Genomic DNA, 19413 nt, shown 5'->3' with positions numbered 1-19413 from the left:
TTTAGCAGACGCTTTTGTCTAAAGCGACATACAAAAATACAACAATCAAAATTAACATCAATTTGTAATTTTAATTATTATGTAAATCATAAAATAAGCTTAGGAGAGAATAAAAAGATATAAAATCCCAGGAAATAGGAACAGGTGCCAACATCAGTAACCCTAATTGATGTTGCAGGCGTTAAAAATCCATTTTGCAACAAACATCACTCATACAAACCGGATCATTTGAATGACATAAAAGTCGCTCATGCAAATAAGGGCTTCAGCACAGGTTGTTTTATATGAGAGTTGAGCTCTGCATTCACAGCATGTGGATGTAATGGCATGACAAGAGTAAAACATAAAGTAATAATGTAGAATAATAGAGTTTCAACTGACCAAAATGCACAGAGAGCAGGTGAAGAGAGGAATGGCATTACATAAATAAAACCTTTTTCACAACCTCAATGCTTAACCTCGAACATCCAGGCCAATGGCATTTTAACCATGAAAAACTCTTGTTGATAGTGATGTACTTTTGAAAGTTAAATACCAGATAAAGTATTTCCAAAAACAAGAGTTATATAAAAGTAACCTCTGTCACCAAACCTGTGACACTCCCTCCATTAGCTGTGGGAGGGGAAATTCACAAAGCGCGACCAACAATCATTTACAAAATACTTCTGTACCTGAAGCTCATCATGGACAGAAAAATCCTTTCTTGGATATTTTTCTTTGGATATTTACAAGCATCCTCTGGACAAGGTAACTATTCAAGTCATTCTTTTAAGCTTTGATTGTTTGTATTTTACTTTCTAATATGCCAGGTTAGACTGTAAACAGTAGTAATATTAAACATTCAAAACTAGAACTTCAGTCTGTCTTTCATATTCGTCTTTCTCCAAAAGTGTAAAATTGTCTTATATTTATTTTGACCTGCAATTGATCTCTCATACTGAAGCATGGTGCATTCACTTGGGGAAAAACAGTGTAACCTGTTTTGTCTGTATCAACAAGATTATAATCTCGGAAGCCCGTGTGACCTCTGATGCTGTGGTTTGCGCTGGCTGAATTTGTTTTGATTCAACCTCTAACTGAAGATCTACCTTCACAAAATATGACGGTTAAAGTATCTTGGTCAGTAAGCAGTCCTTCTGCCTTAATTCTCTGGCAAAACTTCAATATTAATGCTATTAGACCTCAGTGCTGCATTTGACACTGTCGACCACTCAATACTCTTGGACAGGTTGGAAAACTGGGTGGGGCTCTCAGGCACAGTCTTAAGCTGGTTCAAGTCATATCTACAAGATAGGAACTATTTTGTTTCCATTGGCGACTTTGTATCAGAACCTACAAATGTAACGTGTGGAGTCCCCCAAGGTTCAATCTTGGGGCCGACTTTATTCAACATCTACATGCTCCCACTAGGACAAATCATGCAAAATAATAACATTGACCACCATTGCTATGCCGATGACACCCAAATCTATGTAGCACTATCACCAAACGACTATCGCCCCATAGATCTTCTGTGCCAGTGCATTGAGCAAGTCAAAGACTGGATGTGCCAAAACTTCCTACAACTAAATGAGGACAAAACTGAGATAATTGTTTTTGGTGCTAAAAAGGAAAGGTTTAAAGTAATTCAACACCTTCACTCTCTGTCCCTGAAAACCTCAAACAAAGCCAGAAATCTTGGGGTTATTATGGATTCTGATTTACATTTCGACAGTCACGTTAAATCAGTAACAAAATCAGCCTACTATCACCTAAAAAATGTAGCAAGACTTAGAGGGCTCATGTCAGCTCAAGACTTAGAAAAACTTGTACATGCCTTTATTACTAGTAGGCTAGACTACTGTAATGGTCTCCTTGCAGGTCTTCCGAAAAAAACTGTCAGGCAGCTACAGCTTGTTCAGAACGTTGCTGCTAGAGTTCTTACAAAGACCAAAAAATGTGAGCACATCACACCAATTCTTAAATCCTTACATTGGCTCCCTGTATGTTAGAGGATTGATTTCAAAATCCTCCTGCTCACATATAAATCACTACATGGTCTAGGACCGAAGTATATCACTGATATGCTCCCACTACATAAGCCTTCTAGACCACTAAGATCTTCTGAGACCAATCTGTTAGTGATTCCCAGAGTAAACAACAATCACGGGAGAGCATCATTTAGTCACTATGCAACAAATGGCTGGAATAAACTTCCTGAAGATGTAAGACTTGCCCCAACTCTGACCACTTTTAAAACTAGACTGAAAACTTTTATGTTCACCATAGCTTTCTGCTAAATCGTTTAATGTCTGCACTGTTTTTAATTATTGCAAATATGTTTTTATTCTCCTTTCTTTCTGTAATGCATTTTTAAATTTGCCTTTATTTTCTTTTAATTCTTCTATTTATTTATTTTTTCACTTTGTTGTATGATGTGAAGCACTTTGAGTCTGCCTTGTGTATGAAATGTGCTATACAAATAAAGTTGCCTTGCCTTGCCTTGCCTTATAACAGATCTGGTGTCTGTGTCAGGGCATCCTCTGACATCTGTATGACTTATTGTCCTTATGTGCACCATATATGATCACTCCTATGCTGTTTTACTCTTTCACTGTTTCGAGATTCCCCTCATGACCCTTCAAAGACCAGCAGGTGCCTGTCTCTGTGGGAACCTGGGCAAATGTGGTGCGAACACAGACGGTTCTTGTGACATTGTCAAGTTCAACTCTGTCACTTCTGTCCCACAAAAAATACACACAGTCATGGCATATTCAGTTTCACCATTTCAAGATTGCATAAAACCCACCATTTTCCTTGATTTAACCCAGACTGGTGGATCTAAAATCCATTTGAACAAATACAGCTCACATCTACGACGGCGTATTAGGGCCAAGTATATATATATATATATATATATATATATATATATTAAAAAAAAATTACGGACCCTGGGGAGCGGGGTAATATTTCGAGAAAAATTTTGCAGATTTATTAGATTAAAGTGGCAAATTAACGAGAAAAAACTTGCAGATTTACGAGTTTAAAAAGTGGCAAATCTACGAGAAAAAACTCACAGATTTACGAATTTAAAAAGTGGCAATTTGATGGAAAAAAATTGCAGATTTACGAGTTTAAAAAAGGGCAAATCTACAAGAAAAAACTCACAGATTTACGAGTTTAAAAAGTGGCAAATTTACGAGAAAAAAGTCAGAAAAATTGTGTGGTTGCTTGAAAAAAACAAAAACACTATTTTTCCAACTTTTTACTCCTAAATTTGCCACTTTTTAAACTCGTAAAAACGGGCACTAAGTCGAGGGGTGGTGACAAATAATGTGCTTGACCTGTCTTAACCTGCAGAGCTATTTTAATGCAACATAAATTAATACAATGAGTATGTATTCAAAAGACAGAGCAGAAGCAAAGTGTCTTTCAATTAAAAAAGCAACAACCAAACCTATATACACTCAACAAAAATATAAACGCAACACTTTTGTTTTTGCTCCCATTTTTCATGAGATGGACTTAAAGATCTAAAATTCATTCCAGATACACAATATTACCATTTCTCTCAAACATTGTTCACAAATCTGTCTAAATGTGTGATAGTGAGCACTTCTGCTTTGCTGAGATAATCCATCCCACCTCACAGGTGTGCCACATCAAGATGCTGATCTGACATCATGATTAGTGCACAGGTGTACCTTATACTGCCCACAATAAAAGGCCACTCTGAAATGTGCAGTTTTGTCTCACAGCAAAATGCCACAGATGCCACAAGCATTGAGGGAGCGTGCAATTGGCATGCTGACAGCAGGAATGTCAACCAGATCTGTTGCTCGTGCATTGAATGTTCATTTCTCCACCATAAGCCGTCTCCAAAGGCGTTTCAGAGAATATGGCAGTACATCCAACCGGCCTCACAACCGCAGACCACGTGTAACCACACCAGCCCAGGACCTCCACATCCAGCAGGTTCACCTCCAAGATCGTCTGAGACCAGCCACTCAGACAGCTGCTGAAACAATTGGTTTGCATAACCAAACAATTTCTGCACAAACTGTCAGAAACCGTCTCAGGGAAGCTCAACTGCATGCTCGTCGTCCTCATCGGGGTCTTGACCTGACTCCAGCTCGTCGCCGTAACAGACTTGAGTGGGCAAATGCTCACATTCGATGACGTCTGGCACGTTGGAGAGGTGTTTTCTTCACGGATGAATCTCGGTTTACATTGTTCAGGGCAGATGGCAGACAGCGTGTGTGGCGTCGTGTGGGTGAGCGCTTTGCTGATGTCAATGTTGTGGATCGAGTGGCCCATGGTGGTGGTGGGGTTATGGTATGGGCAGGCATCTGTTATGGACGAAGAAAACAGGTGCATTTTATTGATGGCATTTTGAATGCACAGAGATACCGTGATGAGATCCTGAGGCCCATTGTTGTGCCATACATCCATGAACATCACCTCATGTTTCAGCAAGATAATGCACGGCCCCATGTTGCAAGGATCTGTACACAATTCTTGGAAGCTGAAAATGTCCCAGTTCTTGCATGGCCAGCATACTCACCGGACATGTCACCCATTGAGCATGTTTGGGATGTGCTTGACCGGCATATACGACAGCGTGTACCAGTTCCCACTAATATCCAGCAACTTCGCACAGCCATTGAAGAGCAGTGGACCAACATTCCACAGGCCACAATTGACAATCTGATAAACTCTATGCGAAGAAGATGTGTTGCACTGCATGAGGCAAATGGTGGTCACACCAGATACTGACTGGTTCTGAGTCCCCAGACCCCCAATAAAGCAAAAAAATGCACATTTCAGGGTGGCCTTTTATTGTGGACAGTCTAAGGCACACCTGTGCACTAATCATGATGTCAGATCAGCATCTTGATGTGGCACACCTGTGAGGTGGGATGGATTATCTCAGCAAAGCAGAAGTGCTCACTATCACACATTTAGACTGATTTGTGAACAATGTTTGAAAGAAATGGTAATATTGTGTATCTGGAATGAATTTTAGATCTTTAAGTCCATCTCATGAAAAATGGGAGCAAAAACAAAAGTGTTGCGTTTATATTTTTGTTGAGTGTACATAAAAGCACTATAGTATAGAAAATAGGATTATGCACAATTCAAAGGACAAATCATAATCAGGAAGTAAACTAAAAATCTTGAAAATATATGTAAAATCAACTAAATGCATTACAATTGAGTTGGGTATACTTTCAAGAAATGGCAAGAAATCCCCAATTTGAATGGTACCAAAAGAGTAAAGATAACATGTTGCAAATACAGGCATCAAAAGGATGAATGGCATTAATAGCAGATGCTTCGGCAACACTACCATGAACTAATTTCAGTCATACGCCTCGAGATGTGATTCGGTGCAAAGTGATTTCAATAAATTTCTGCATATCAAAGCTTAACTTCAATTAAAAATCTGAAATCATGTTAAACTCTTTAAAATATATGAAACTACTGAGAACAAAAAGGACACCGACAATATTATTTAAAAAAATGTATGTCTGAAATAGGAGATTGGAAGGACAAATTCAAAGTAACAGCAACGCAAATAACTAGGAATTGATTAAAACCCTTATGTCCATATTTTCAAAGACAGAATATAACAACAACAATATAATAATATATTAACAATATGACAAGAACTCATAGAGTATAAAATATGGTTAAAGTTGATTAGATATGAGGCCATGATTTAATTTAAGAAATTACTTGATCTCAAAAGTGGAAAGGGGCAGTGCCACCATGGGGACAAAATGCATTGAATATATAAAATAAAATATAAAATAAAAAATAAAATAGCAGGATTGTCAGCCTAATGCATGGTGTTTTATGATTTAGTTTGTAATATCATTTATTTTGTAAACATGTGCGTCTGTGAGGTACCTGGTTTTTCAGGTTATATGAAAGTTGCCTCTGTCACCAATGCCTTGGCACACCCTCGATAGCTGAGGGAGGACTTATTCACAAAGGAGGTAATACTCATCTGTACGAGGACGAGTGAGCAGTAACAGCAATCATCATGGATCGAAAAGGTCTTTGTTGGATATTTTTGTTTGGATGTTTACATATATACTCTGGACAAGGTAATTATTGAAGTGATATTTTTAGAGCTTTGAATTTTTTGTAGAAAATGTATTAATATGTGTACTGTAGACTGAAGACAACAGTAGTGTTACATATTCAAACAGTGAAGGATTTTAGTTTGTGTTACATTTCACATTTTACAAAGTATTGCTGTAATAATATCTGTTTTATAGGATTATTAATTATTATCATGCAAACTCGACTTCAAATGAAAAAGAAACACAAAATAATAATGTCATTGGAATATGGTTATAAGATCTAATTACTTTGCTGATATTGATTTCCAAAGTGACATGTACTGCCAGAATGGCCCTGTCAAGGAAGTTGGAGAATAAAAACAAGAGCATGAACATACAGTACATCCTGGGTAGTGAAGAGCATCCAGCATTGCCAATGCCAACTTTTGAGAAATCAGGAACATGAAAGCAAATGGTTCGACGTGGTTTGTGCTTTGTAGAATTGGTTTAATAGCATTGCTAGACATTGACATTTGAATATTATGTAACATTATATGTGATTGTGATTAAAACAGAAATGTTCAAAAAGTTATTCCAAATTGAATGGATAAAGCAAATGACAAATAAAACACTGAAGCATTCAACAACTTCTGTAAGAGGTGGAAATCACCTGAATCACAAAGAAATTCTTTTCTGAAAAATGAATAAACACTATCTGTTCGGTAATTCATGTCAAACGAAGACAAGTTTGTTAACTGCTGGACAAACAAACAATAAGACAGAAAAAAGATTGCATTATATCCATTCCTTAAGTAAACCATGACAAGATATATATAAATACTTTCAGCAACTACTACGGCTCCCACAACTGCGGCCCCTGCAACTGCTTCTCCCACAACTGTGGCCCCAACAACTGCGGCCCCTACAACTATGGCCCCTACAACTGCTGCTCCCACAACTGCTGCACCTACAACTGCGGCCACAACAACTGCAGCCCCCACAACTGCAGCCTCTACAACTGCTGCTCCCACAACTGCAGCCCCCACAACCGTGGCCCCCACAACTGTGGCCCCTACAACTGTGGCCCCCACAACTGCTTCTCCCACAACTGTGGCCCCTACAACTGCGGCCCCCACAACTGTGGCCCCTACAACTGTTGCTCCCACAACTGCTGCACCTCCAACTGCGGCCCCCACAACTGCTTCTCCCACAACTGTGGCCCCAACAACTGCAGCCCCAACAACTGCTGCTCCCACAACTGTGGCCCCAACAACTGCAGCCCAAACAACTGCAGCCCCAACAACTGCTGCTCCCACAACTGTGGCCCCAACAACTGCTGCTCCCACAACTGCGGCCCCTACAACTGCAGCCCCAACAACTGCTGCTCCCACAACTGTGGCTCCCACTACTGCTGCTTCCACAACTGCAGCCCCAACAACTGCGGCCCAAACAACTGCAGCCCCCACTACTGCTGCTCCTACAACTGCAGCCCCCACTACTGCTGCTCCCACAACTGCAGCCCCCGCAACTGCAGCCCCCACTACTGCTGCTCCTACAACTGCAGCCCCCACTACTGCGGCCCCAACAACTGCGGCTCCTACAACTGCGGCCCCAACAACTGCTGCTCTCACAACTGCGGCCCCAACAACTGCAGCCCCCACAACTGCAGCCCCAACAACTGCGGCCCCCACAACTGCAGCCCCAACAACTGCGGCCCCCACAACTGCAGCCCCCACAACTGCGGCCCCAACAACTACGGCCCCAACAACTGCAGCCCCCACAACTGCAGCCCCCACTACTGCGGCCCCAACAACTGCTGCTCCTACAACTGCAGCCCCCACTACAGCTGCTCCCACAACTGCAGCCCCCACAACTGCAGCCCAAACAACTGCGGCCCCCACAACGGCTGCCCCTACAACTGCAGCCCCCACAACAGCGGCCCCTACAACTGCAGCCCCCACAACTGCAGCCCCCACAACTGTGGCTCCTACAACTGCGGCCCCAACAACTGCTGCTCCCACAACTGCAGCCCCCACAACTGCGGCTCCCACAACTGCGGCCTCTACAACTGCTTCTCCCACAACTGTGGCCCCTACAACTGCAGCCCCCACAACTGCGGCCCCCACTACTGCTGCTCCCACAACTGCAGCCCCCGCAACTGCATCCCAAACAACTGCGGCCCCCACAACCGCTGCCCCTACAACTGCAGCCCCCACAACAGCGGCCCCTACAACTGCAGCCCCCACAACAGCGGCCCCTACAACTGCAGCCCCCACAACTGTGGCTCCTACAACTGCGGCCCCAACAACTGCGGCTCCTACAACTGCGGCCCCAACAACTGCGGCTCTCACAACTGCAGCCCCAACAACTGCAGCCCCCACAACTGCAGCCCCAACAACTACGGCCCCCACAACTGCAGCCCAAACAACTGCGGCCCCCACAACTGCAGCCCCCACAACTGCGGCCCCAACAACTGCTGCTCCTACAACTGCAGCCCCCACAACTGCGGCTCCCACAACTGCGGCCCCCACAACTGTGGCCCCCACAACTGCAGCCTCTACAACTGCTTCTCCCACAACTGTGGCCCCTACAACTGCAGCCCCCACAACTGTAGCCCAAACAACTGCGGCCCCAACAACTGCTGCTCCTACAACTGCGGCCCCCACAACTGCAGCAATAACAACGGCAGCCCCCACAACTGCGGCCCCAACAACTGCTGCTCCCACAACTGTGGCCCCCACAACTGCAGCCCCAACAACTGCGGCCCCCACAACTGCTGCTCCTACAACTGCAGCCCCAACAACTGCAGCCCCCACAACTGCGGCTCCCACAACTGCGGCCTCTACAACTGCTTCTCCCACAACTGTGGCCCCTACAACTGCAGCCCCCACAACTGCGGCCCCCACTACTGCTGCTCCCACAACTGCAGCCCCCGCAACTGCATCCCAAACAACTGCGGCCCCCACAACCGCTGCCCCTACAACTGCAGCCCCCACAACAGCGGCCCCTACAACTGCAGCCCCCACAACAGCGGCCCCTACAACTGCAGCCCCCACAACTGTGGCTCCTACAACTGCGGCCCCAACAACTGCGGCTCCTACAACTGCGGCCCCAACAACTGCGGCTCTCACAACTGCAGCCCCAACAACTGCAGCCCCCACAACTGCAGCCCCAACAACTACGGCCCCCACAACTGCAGCCCAAACAACTGCGGCCCCCACAACTGCAGCCCCCACAACTGCGGCCCCAACAACTGCTGCTCCTACAACTGCAGCCCCCACAACTGCGGCTCCCACAACTGCGGCCCCCACAACTGTGGCCCCCACAACTGCAGCCTCTACAACTGCTTCTCCCACAACTGTGGCCCCTACAACTGCAGCCCCCACAACTGTAGCCCAAACAACTGCGGCCCCAACAACTGCTGCTCCTACAACTGCGGCCCCCACAACTGCAGCCATAACAACGGCAGCCCCCACAACTGCGGCCCCAACAACTGCTGCTCCCACAACTGTGGCCCCCACAACTGCAGCCCCAACAACTGCGGCCCCCACAACTGCTGCTCCTACAACTGCAGCCCCAACAACTGCAGCCCCCACAACTGCAGCCCCAACAACTACGGCCCCCACAACTGCAGCCCAAACAACTGCGGCCCCCACAACTGCAGCCCCCACAACTGCGGCCCCAACAACTGCTGCTCCTACAACTGCAGCCCCCACAACTACAGCCCCTACAACTGCAGCCCCCACAACCGCGGCCCCTACAACTGCGGCCCCCACAACAGCAGCTCCTACAACTGCAGCCCCCACAACTGCTGCTCCCACAACTGCAGCCCCCACAACTGCAGCCCAAACAACTGCGGCCCCCACAACTGCGGCCCCCACAACTGCGGCCCCCACAACTGCGGCTCCTACAACTGCGGCCCCAACAACTGCTGCCCCAACAACTGCTGCTCCCACAACTGCGGCCCCAACAACTGCGGCTCCTACAACTGCGGCCCCAACAACTGCTGCCCCAACAACTGCTGCTCCAACAACTGCGGCCCCAACAACTGCGGCCCCCACCACTGCGGCCCCCACCACTGCGGCTCCTACAACTGCGGCCCTCACAACCGCTGCCCCTACAACTGCAGCCCCCACAACAGCGGCCCCTACAACTGCAGCCCCAACAACTGCTGCCCCAACAACTGCTGCTCCCACAACTGCGGCCCCAACAACTGTGGCCCCAACAACTGCGGCTCCTACAACTGCGGCCCCAACAACTGCTGCTCCCACAACTGCGGCCCCAACAACTGCTGCTCCCACAACTGCGGCCCCAACAACTGCGGCTCCTACAACTGCGGCCCTCACAACCGCTGCCCCTACAACTGCAGCCCCCACAACCGCTGCCCCTACAACTGCAGCCCCCACAACAGCGGCCCCTACAACTGCAGCCCCCAGAACTGTGGCTCCTACAACTGCGGCCCCAACAACTGTTGCTCCCACAACTGTGGCCCCCACAACTACAGCCCCTACAACTGCAGCCCCCACAACCGCGGCCCCTACAACTGCGGCCCCCACAACAGCTGCTCCTACAACTGCAGCCCCCACAACTGCTGCTCCCACAACTGCAGCCCCCACAACTGCAGCCCAAACAACTGCGGCCCCCACAACTGCGGCCCCCACAACTGCGGCTCCTACAACTGCGGCCCCAACAACTGCTGCCCCAACAACTGCGGCCCCAACAACTGCGGCTCCTACAACTGCGGCCCCAACAACTGCTGCCCCAACAACTGCTGCCCCAACAACTGCTGCTCCCACAACTGCGGCCCCAACAACTGCGGCCCCCACCACTGCGGCCCCAACAACTGTGGCCCCAACAACTGCGGCTCCCACAACTGCGGCCCCAACAACTGCTGCTCCCACAACTGCGGCCCCAACAACTGCTGCTCCCACAACTGCGGCCCCAACAACTGCGGCTCCTACACCTTCGGCCCCAACAACTGCAGCCCCAACAACTGCAGCCCCAACAACTGCGGCCCCAACAACTGCGGCTCCTACAACTGCGGCCCCAACAACTGCAGCCCCCACAACTGCAGCCCCAACAACTGCGGCCCCCACAACTGCGGCCCCAACAACTGCTGCTCCTACAACTGCAACCCCCACAACTGCGGCCCCAACAACTGTTACTCCCACAACTGCGGCCCCCACAACTGCGGCCCCAACAACTGTTACTCCCACAACTGCGGCCCCCACAACTACAGCCCCTACAACTGCAGCCCCCACAACCGCGGCCCCTACAACTGCAGCCCCCACAACTGCGGCTCCTACAACTGCGGCCCCAACAACTGCTGCTCCTACAACTGCAGCCCCCACAACTGCTGCTCCCACAACTGCAGCCCCCACAACTGCAGCCCAAACAACTGCGGCCCCCACAACTGCGGCCCCCACAACTGCTGCCCCAACAACTGCTGCTCCCACAACTGCGGCCCCAACAACTGCGGCCCCCAATACTGCGGCCCCAACAACTGCGGCCCCAACAACTGCTGCTCCCACAACTGCGGCCCCAACAACTGCTGCTCCCACAACTGCGGCCCCAACAACTGCGGCTCCTACACCTTCGGCCCCAACAACTGCAGCCCCAACAACTGCAGCCCCCACTACTGCTGCTCCCACAACTGCAGCCCCCGCGACTGCAGCCCAAACAACTGCGGCCCCCACAACTGCTGCCCCAACAACTGTAGCCCCCACAACAGCGGCCCCTACAACTGCAGCCCCCACAACTGTGGCTCCTACAACTGCGGCCCCAACAACTGCAGCCCCCACAACTGCAGCCCCAACAACTGCGGCCCCCACAACTGCGGCCCCAACAACTGCTGCTCCTACAACTGCAGCCCCCACAACTGCGGCCCCAACAACTGTTACTCCCACAACTGTGGCCCCCACAACTACAGCCCCTACAACTGCAGCCCCCGCAACCGCGGCCCCTACAACTGCAGCCCCCACAACTGCGGCTCCTACAACTGCGGCCCCAACAACTGCTGCTCCTACAACTGCAGCCCCCACAACTGCTGCTCCCACAACTGCTGCTCCCACAACTGCAGCCCCCACAACTGCAGCCCAAACAACTGCGGCCCCCACAACTGCGGCTCCTACAACTGCGGCCCCAACAACTGCTGCTCCTACAACTGCAGCCCCTACAACTGCGGCCCCCACCACTGCGGCCCCAACAACAGTGGCTCCAACAACTGCAGCCCCCACTACTGCAGCCCAAACAACTGCGGCCCCCACAACTGCGGCCCCCACAACCGCTGCCCCCACAACTGCAGCCCCCACAACAGCGGCCCAAACAACTGCGGCCCCCACAACCGCTGCCCCTACAACTGCAGCCCCCACAACAGCGGCCCCTACAACTGCAGCCCCCACAACTATGGCTCCTACAACTGCAGCCCCAACAACTTCAGCCCTCACATCTACGGCCCCCACAACTGCAGCCCAAACAACTGCTGCTCCCACAACTGCAGCCCCCACAACTGTGGCCTCCACCACTGCGGCCCCCACCACTGTGGCTCCTACAACTGCTCCCACAACTGCAGCCCCAACAACTGCAGCTCCAACAACTGTGGCCCCTACAACTGCTGCTCCAACAACTGCGTCCACAACAACTACATTACCTACAACTGTACCTCCTTCAACTGCATTCACAACAACTGCAGAAACACCAAATCAAGGTCTCTCCATGTCTTTCCCCTTTTTTTCTTTGATACTTTCCATAATTAGCCCAGCACATTAGTGAAACATTCTTTCACTTTGTCAAAAAACAAATCAAATTTGGTCAAAATTTTCTTTTGGGCCTACTTTTTCCAAAAAGCCATGCAAAAAGGGAAACAAAATCTTTTTTTATTGACAGCATTGGATTTTTCATGCTAAAATACATACATTTTGATGCCTACATCATTCAAATATGTCCAGCCATTTAAGTTCTCAAACTCTCCAACAATTTGATGCGAGGGCCATCTTGAAAACTTGACGCCATCTTGGATTTTCAGGTGGCTTCCAAGGCTTTTCTGAAAAAGTAGATCCTAGGCATTATGCATGACAAATTTAGTGGTTGTATCACAACGTGAAAGATTCTTCTGAAGTATTGACTTAATCTGCAGCACTAAATGCAGGACATTTATCTTGTAAATTTTCATTTAAACTGAAAGCAATGGTTTAATTAAGGCTTAAACTTAACCTGACAAATACATATCATAGAATACATACCCCGTCCTTTTGATGAGCCAATGGGAGGCTAAGTTACAACAAAGTATAATGAAAATTATGTCCTGCATAATGTGTTCATAGCTATTGGTAATTCTCATCTCTCTAGTTAGGCTTTTAAATATACACTAATTAAATGTAAAGCTTTCCCTTCATCATTCTGGATATGATTTGATTTTATCCCACATTTGCTTTTCCCAAGAAAAAATAATTTATGTTTTAATATCTACAGGTTTTGTCATACTGGCACTACAGATGAGGATAACAGTCTTTGGAGAGGTCAGCAATGGAACCATCATTGAAGGCGTTGAAGACGTATGTAAAAAAAGTTAAAAAGTGTAAAATAACTGTTTTTTTGAAGGCTCTTCAGCTAATATTACCAATCATTATGCTTCCATATAAGATAAAAGGTGTGAACGCAATGAGATCGATCTCCTGATGTTTATTCTCTTTTAGTTTTTAAAGCAACAGCTCTTGAATGGAACAGCCCACACAGTGGACGTGACAAACATTCAAAGAGTTGCCCCATAGAAGATTCATGTGGAAGTACAAAGATAAAAGACTGTGCTGGTGGTTTCAACACAATGGCAGTTCACTTCAACCACTTCATCGTATCTGGAAAGAATCTTTCAACCGTCGGAACGGAACACATCATGTACTCCACTGTGCTGCTGTGATCTTCGGCCTCTTTATCATAATTTTGTCAATTTCTAAAAAATAAATAAATAAATAAACTGGAGTGGACATTAGAACCCATTTCACTCTTTAATCCCTAAACAATATCCCCAAGAATGTGAATGGAGGTTTGTGCATTGAATGTGCACAGCACAATGGGAACCTCAAACCAAGCAATCTGATCTGCCAAAGGGATTAAGAGGTGTTAATTATTCTCATGCTCTGTTACTTGAGGAGCAGCTGCCATAATGACAAGCCTGGTAACCAGGAAACGCTCTAACATGTCATTGTGAATGAGGAAATGTCTTAGAAAAATACAGCAGCAACAATAACCTTGGTGAGTGCCTCATGCCAAGTGTATGACGATTGTACCCTGATTAAGCAAAATGAATCGCCTGTCGAGGTTGCTGACAAACTGCAGACATGTTTACTGAATATGAATCAGCTTTGTTTTGTGCCACCAATTACTGTTTTGTCAACCTTATAGAACGCATCTTTCCAGCCAGAATATGAAAGCACTGTTTTTCTAAGACATTCTGTATGCATGTTCACTTAAAAAAAAAAAAAAAATGTTTTCATGACATGGGCTTGAGGCACACATTAATGATTATGTATGACACTGAACTCAGCCCACTATGTGTTACCTATTTATTCTCAGCATTACACCTCTGAATTGCTATTTTCCCATTTTGATGTAAATTTTTTGTAAATAACTTAAACATACCCAAACTTCGAGGATGTGTAGCCACAGCTACACAGTCAAATTGTCTCGCATTTATCCAGAAGTGGCTCCCCGCTGTGACAAGTGTAAAAGAGACGAGGCCTCACTTATCCAAATGTTATGTATGGATGTGTGTATGTTCAATTGCATTTCGTGATTGCATTTGTATGTATTTCACATTTATCGAAACTCAATAAAAAATATTTGTGAAAAAAATAAACTTATTCAACATTTTATTTGAAAGCACAAAAAATATAAAAAAAGGATAATATCAAGTGAAAAAGTTAATTAATTGCTATTCATTGTGTACATTACATATATACATATATTTTGATAAGAAATCAGCAAATTAGATATACTTCGCTTCTTTGAGCTCCACAAAGTCAGCTTCAGCAGGACCACTTTATAAACGTGTCGCCACGTCTATGCGGCTGCCCTCTCCTTCTCCCTCTGTCTGGAAATGTGTAAAGCCGAGGGCCTCGTGCACGGCTCTGCTCTGCAGCGCCAGCAGGTCTGCAGGCCCCGCCACCCCCCTCGGCAGGAAGAGCTCCAGAGCGCAGGTGGAGGCATGAGGCAAACGCATGTCTGATATGCTCCCATCCTGGGAAATGTATTCAAGGTGAGGGAACCACAAAAGACGACTTAATGTTTTAACTGAAATATTCTTCCCATAAACAATATTTTAATAAAAAAAAAAAAACGGCTTTCTCAATTGGTTTGAAAATGGCCCGACATCCATCGTGTTCAATCGCTTGTCTGTGGTACCCTAGATAATCAAGTTTGCATTTTAATCTTGTAGTTTGGCATCTTGATTTAAACCGATCAGTTTAAGCAATCTTATCAGACTGTCCTCCTCGAGAAAACGACCACATAGGTCGTGTGTCAAGCACCGAATTACGACCATATGTTACGTTTCAAAATAGCCCTCTAGCGGTCAAGTAAATATCGACACTCCGGTGTCTCAGACGATCGCCCCCCGTCAATCATCGGCAGAGACCCCCCCCACACGTCGACCTAAACCTACCCCCCCCCCCCCCCCCCCCGCGCGTGCGCGGACGATTGCCCCTCGTCAATCATCGGCAGAGACCCCCTCCACACGTCGACCTAACCCTAACCTTAACCACTACTATCGTTGCAGAAGAATCTCCGCAATACGCTCCCAGAGGTCGTATATTTGAGGACGTGACACACGACCTATTTGGTCGTATGAGTTGGAGGGCTTGTTGCATCTTATGGTTATTTGCAAGCTAAATACAGTATTATTGTTTTTGGAGTAATGAATGCTTGAATCAGAGAACCCAAAAAACCTATCCTATTTTGAAATTGCATAACCTTAAAAGTTTTCACTAAAATACTTCAATGCCATACATTCTGTGTTAATTAAAAATATATAATAATTATTTTATAATTAAATAGTGAGTAATAATGTAAGTATCACAACCAGAATTGTGCACTCAGTCACAGATCTCCTCCAGGTGCGTCTACCATGAAGGCAAAGTGGCCAATCACAGCGTAGGGTTTCAGGTGGGTTATTTCGCTAGTAAGCTACTTAGTTTAGCTAGTCATGCCTAAATGTTGTGCAATAGTGATTGGTTGGTTGTAAGGAGATATGCCTTTCTACGGGGAAAAAAACCCTCTGGAGCCATCATAGCAGAGTGTGTCAGCACATTAATAACTAGCGTTAGCGCTTCTATGCCACGCTAGCTACTGAAGGCATTCTGAATGTCTACACATGCTGCGTTTGCTTTTTAACTATTCTAAAAATGAATGTACATTATTTTCTTTGTCTTCTTAATGGCTCTTTTACACTGATCTATGGGCTTTAGCTTCTATATTTTTATCTTTTTAATTCAGTTAGTGAGTGAGGAGTCAGCATGCAGTAACCACCAGTATAAAACTGTCAATAATGTGTTTTATGTGTGAGTCAACTGAGAGGTCCTTGAACATGCAGCCATAACTGAAATAAAATATAATTCACTTTGCTGCAGCATAATGCAAAATTATCTGTGGACAGACACAGAGGTGCACACTCACTCACTCACTCACTCACGCATGCACAAGATCGTATGACCCTCCTGGCGGATAATAATAATTAGCGATTCACTTCCAGAAAAAGACACACTCACATTAGAAAGAGTGTCCTGGACCAGCAGCGAGTGCAGCACTGTAATTTATCAGTATGTAGCATATGGTAAATTGGCTTGTGTGATTATTACTAACCTGGGAGTAAAAACGCAGGGAGATCAATCCGTGGAACCCAAGAGGAGGTAGATGATCAGCTCCAGTGATGAAGGCGAGGAGGTCTTCAAAGGACAAATCTGCCTGACCATCTGATTGTGCACAAGGACAACATTTTGTTTGAATCTTCTCATCGTCTTTAAACCCTTTTCTACCCGTGGAAGATACAAGAAACATAAGAGTCTTTCTATTCTTCCCACCCTCTTCCGTTCTTACCGCTGACCAAGGTGAGGACCGTTTCCCAGTGTCCAGCTGTTGCCTCCTCCGCCGCCCTCAGCTGGCTGCCTTGATGGCTGTAGCAGACGGTGAAAAGCCGTTTGAACTCTTTCAGGGTCAGAGGCTGCTGCCGTGCGCTCGTCATTACCGGCACAAACACCTCCCAGTGGGACTGTACCGTATCCCACAATCCACCACAGCTGTTGAGCCCCTCTATGAACTGGGAGATCATACTGGCCACCCTGGAGGACAGCAGAGGGGCTGTGTGATTGGTTGATTGGATCACTAACCTATTTTTTCCCCTGGCAGATGCTCTTTGGACTGAATTTTTTGGCTAAATAACAAGACTGATTTTTTACTGTTCTGATGAGTCATTTCACTTGACAATAACACTCTTCAGTGCCATCTAGCACGTGCATGCGCGTGCGTGTCCTACCTGTGGTAGATGTAATGTTTGACCAGGCGGATATAGATGGATGGTATATCATCAGAATTAGCTGAACAGACTTCAGGGATCCCACAGTTTGTTACCCAGTCACACAGACTGGGAGAAAGCAGCTTCACATCAGTACAACTATGCAGCTACAAGAGGAGCAGAGGAGCGTTATGTATGCATGTATGTGTTTCTGTGTATGTGCGTGCATGGCACTGCAGACTTTCATGTTTCGGTGCTGGACACTTTCTATCCAGTGTGCCCACAAAGAAGGGAGAGAAGGGATATGACTTGCAAAAAAAGGTCGGAAGCAAACAGGTTTGGTGAATGTATTTGTAGTCAGTTTCTTTGTGTCAGTTCAAAACACACACACACACACACACACACACACACACACACACACACACACACAAAAATCATTCATACACACAAACACTGGGTGAATTCCCTGTTTTAAATGGCACAGACAAGAAAGTCTGATTCGAGTTGCATCATTTCCTAAAAAAACTTGGAAACCATGTTGCTTCGTAATTTTATGTGGTTACAGAATGATATTGTGTGGAAGTAAGTTGTGTTTAATAGGCTATTGTTTATAACAAACTACATGGTGACATGGCAGTGCATACAATTAGATAGATTTTACATAGTTTTTTTTACGTCATCGGTCTGAAATATAAGTGTGAGAGTTTGTGTGTGCGTCTCACCTGTTCCAGTCGGAGCTGTGCTTCAGCATCAACAATGTCTCTCCAGCTGAAGTCCTCCAAAGATGGATTCTGGCCACACAGCAACTGTGACAAAACAACACAATGCCCTAGACAATACCAGTGTGCAAAACCAATTCAAACCTTTTTAATGTTACATTATTATAAGTGATTATGCTTCCTAAATGGACAGATTCATATCCCTGAATTTAAACCGACTTGGTGTTATACTGTGATGATTAAGTGTTTCCTTCATTTTGTGAGCAGTGTATACGAAGTGCAGTCCAGACACATTAGATTTAGGAAACCGTGTATATGATAATCAACACTACCTGGTAGAGTGCAGGGTGTAGACAACGGGGTCCCGGCCCGCCCTGAGCCAGAGACCAACCAATCAGAACACCTGCTTCATAATACTTCCCGTCTTCAAGAGCCACAAGGTCGTAGGTCAAGAATAGACGTCCCGCAAGACCCTCAAACACAGAACTTTGCTGCAGCTCCAGCAAAGTCAGTCTGTGTGGGAAGAGGTTAAAACAATTTTAAGGAATTCACTTATTCTAAGATAATCTAGAGTACTTTTTCAAAGATTGAATGTGGAATTCATCACCAATACAACATTTTAGTGCCGATGCAATTTGAGTCAATAAATCAATAAGTCAATAAATGGAAAATTAATTGGCAAAATGTATCTTTTAGCCTACTAAATTTGACAACTTTCTCTGTCCTGCAAATAATAAATCAATGGTCTGTGTTTTGAAACAACTGAAGTGTCTGAATATGCCACCGTGGGCTGTTGTTCTGTCATTTTATAGACTAATCCAAATAATCTAAAATAAAATCAGCAGATTAAACCATAATGAAAGTTTCGTTCTTCTTTGTTTGTTACATCCCAACTTGTGTGATGATAATCATTGTGCAAGCAAGCAATTTCTCTTTCAAATCATGTAAATATCAATCACAAACATATTTGCTCATATTGTCATCTCAAGCTCAAAATGAATAAAGCAAATAATAAAGAAGTATTCTTTTTTATTTTCTGTAAACTGCCTTCTTTCAGAAAGAAATGCTAGAAGAGTGTAGAAAACGAGTGTCGACAGCTCTTGTTTACATTTCACAGTCAGCAATCATAATAATAATCACA

General features: G+C 45.9%; 2 protein-coding genes across 3 annotated transcripts in view; one reads left to right on the top strand and one right to left on the bottom strand.

Annotated features, from left to right (window-relative positions):
• Positions 1 to 19413, bottom strand: part of LOC311014854 (G2/M phase-specific E3 ubiquitin-protein ligase-like) — a 31715-nt gene that overhangs the window by 9865 nt on the left and 2437 nt on the right. The window contains exons 7-12 of one of the 2 annotated variants that reach the window (XM_084011722.1): positions 18605 to 18785; positions 18276 to 18359; positions 17575 to 17720; positions 17139 to 17380; positions 16905 to 17014; positions 15053 to 15285 (exon numbers count right to left, since the gene is read on the bottom strand). In XM_084011722.1, the coding sequence (XP_083867848.1) occupies positions 15088 to 15285; positions 16905 to 17014; positions 17139 to 17380; positions 17575 to 17720; positions 18276 to 18359; positions 18605 to 18785 (961 nt within the window). In that variant the 3' untranslated portion in view covers positions 15053 to 15087. Of the gene's footprint in view, positions 1 to 15052; positions 15286 to 16904; positions 17015 to 17138; positions 17381 to 17574; positions 17721 to 18275; positions 18360 to 18604; positions 18786 to 19413 lie in introns of those variants that run through there. The other variant, XM_084011721.1, reaches the window with a different exon arrangement.
• On the top strand, positions 5636 to 14022 carry LOC311014914 (uncharacterized protein). The gene is made up of 4 exons (XM_084011851.1): positions 5636 to 6092; positions 6898 to 12756; positions 13521 to 13603; positions 13745 to 14022. The coding sequence occupies exons 1-3, from the start codon at positions 6067 to 6069 to the stop codon at positions 13588 to 13590; spliced, it is 5955 nt and encodes a 1984-aa protein (XP_083867977.1). The 5' UTR covers positions 5636 to 6066; the 3' UTR covers positions 13591 to 13603; positions 13745 to 14022.

Source organism: Eutrigla gurnardus (assembly GCF_963514095.1).
Source record: "Eutrigla gurnardus genome assembly, chromosome: 6".
Classification (NCBI taxonomy): Eukaryota; Metazoa; Chordata; class Actinopteri; order Perciformes; family Triglidae; genus Eutrigla; species Eutrigla gurnardus.
The sequence above is the reverse complement of the archived record's forward strand: the minus strand, read 5'-3'. Positions and strand labels throughout refer to the sequence as shown.

Coding starts and splice junctions, on each gene's coding strand:
- LOC311014914 (XM_084011851.1), top strand. CDS start 6,067: ATGTTTACATATATACTCTGGACAAG. Junction 6,093..6,897: donor ACATATATACTCTGGACAAG/GTAATTATTGAA, acceptor AAATACTTTCAG/CAACTACTACGGCTCCCACA. Junction 12,757..13,520: donor TGCAGAAACACCAAATCAAG/GTCTCTCCATGT, acceptor TAATATCTACAG/GTTTTGTCATACTGGCACTA.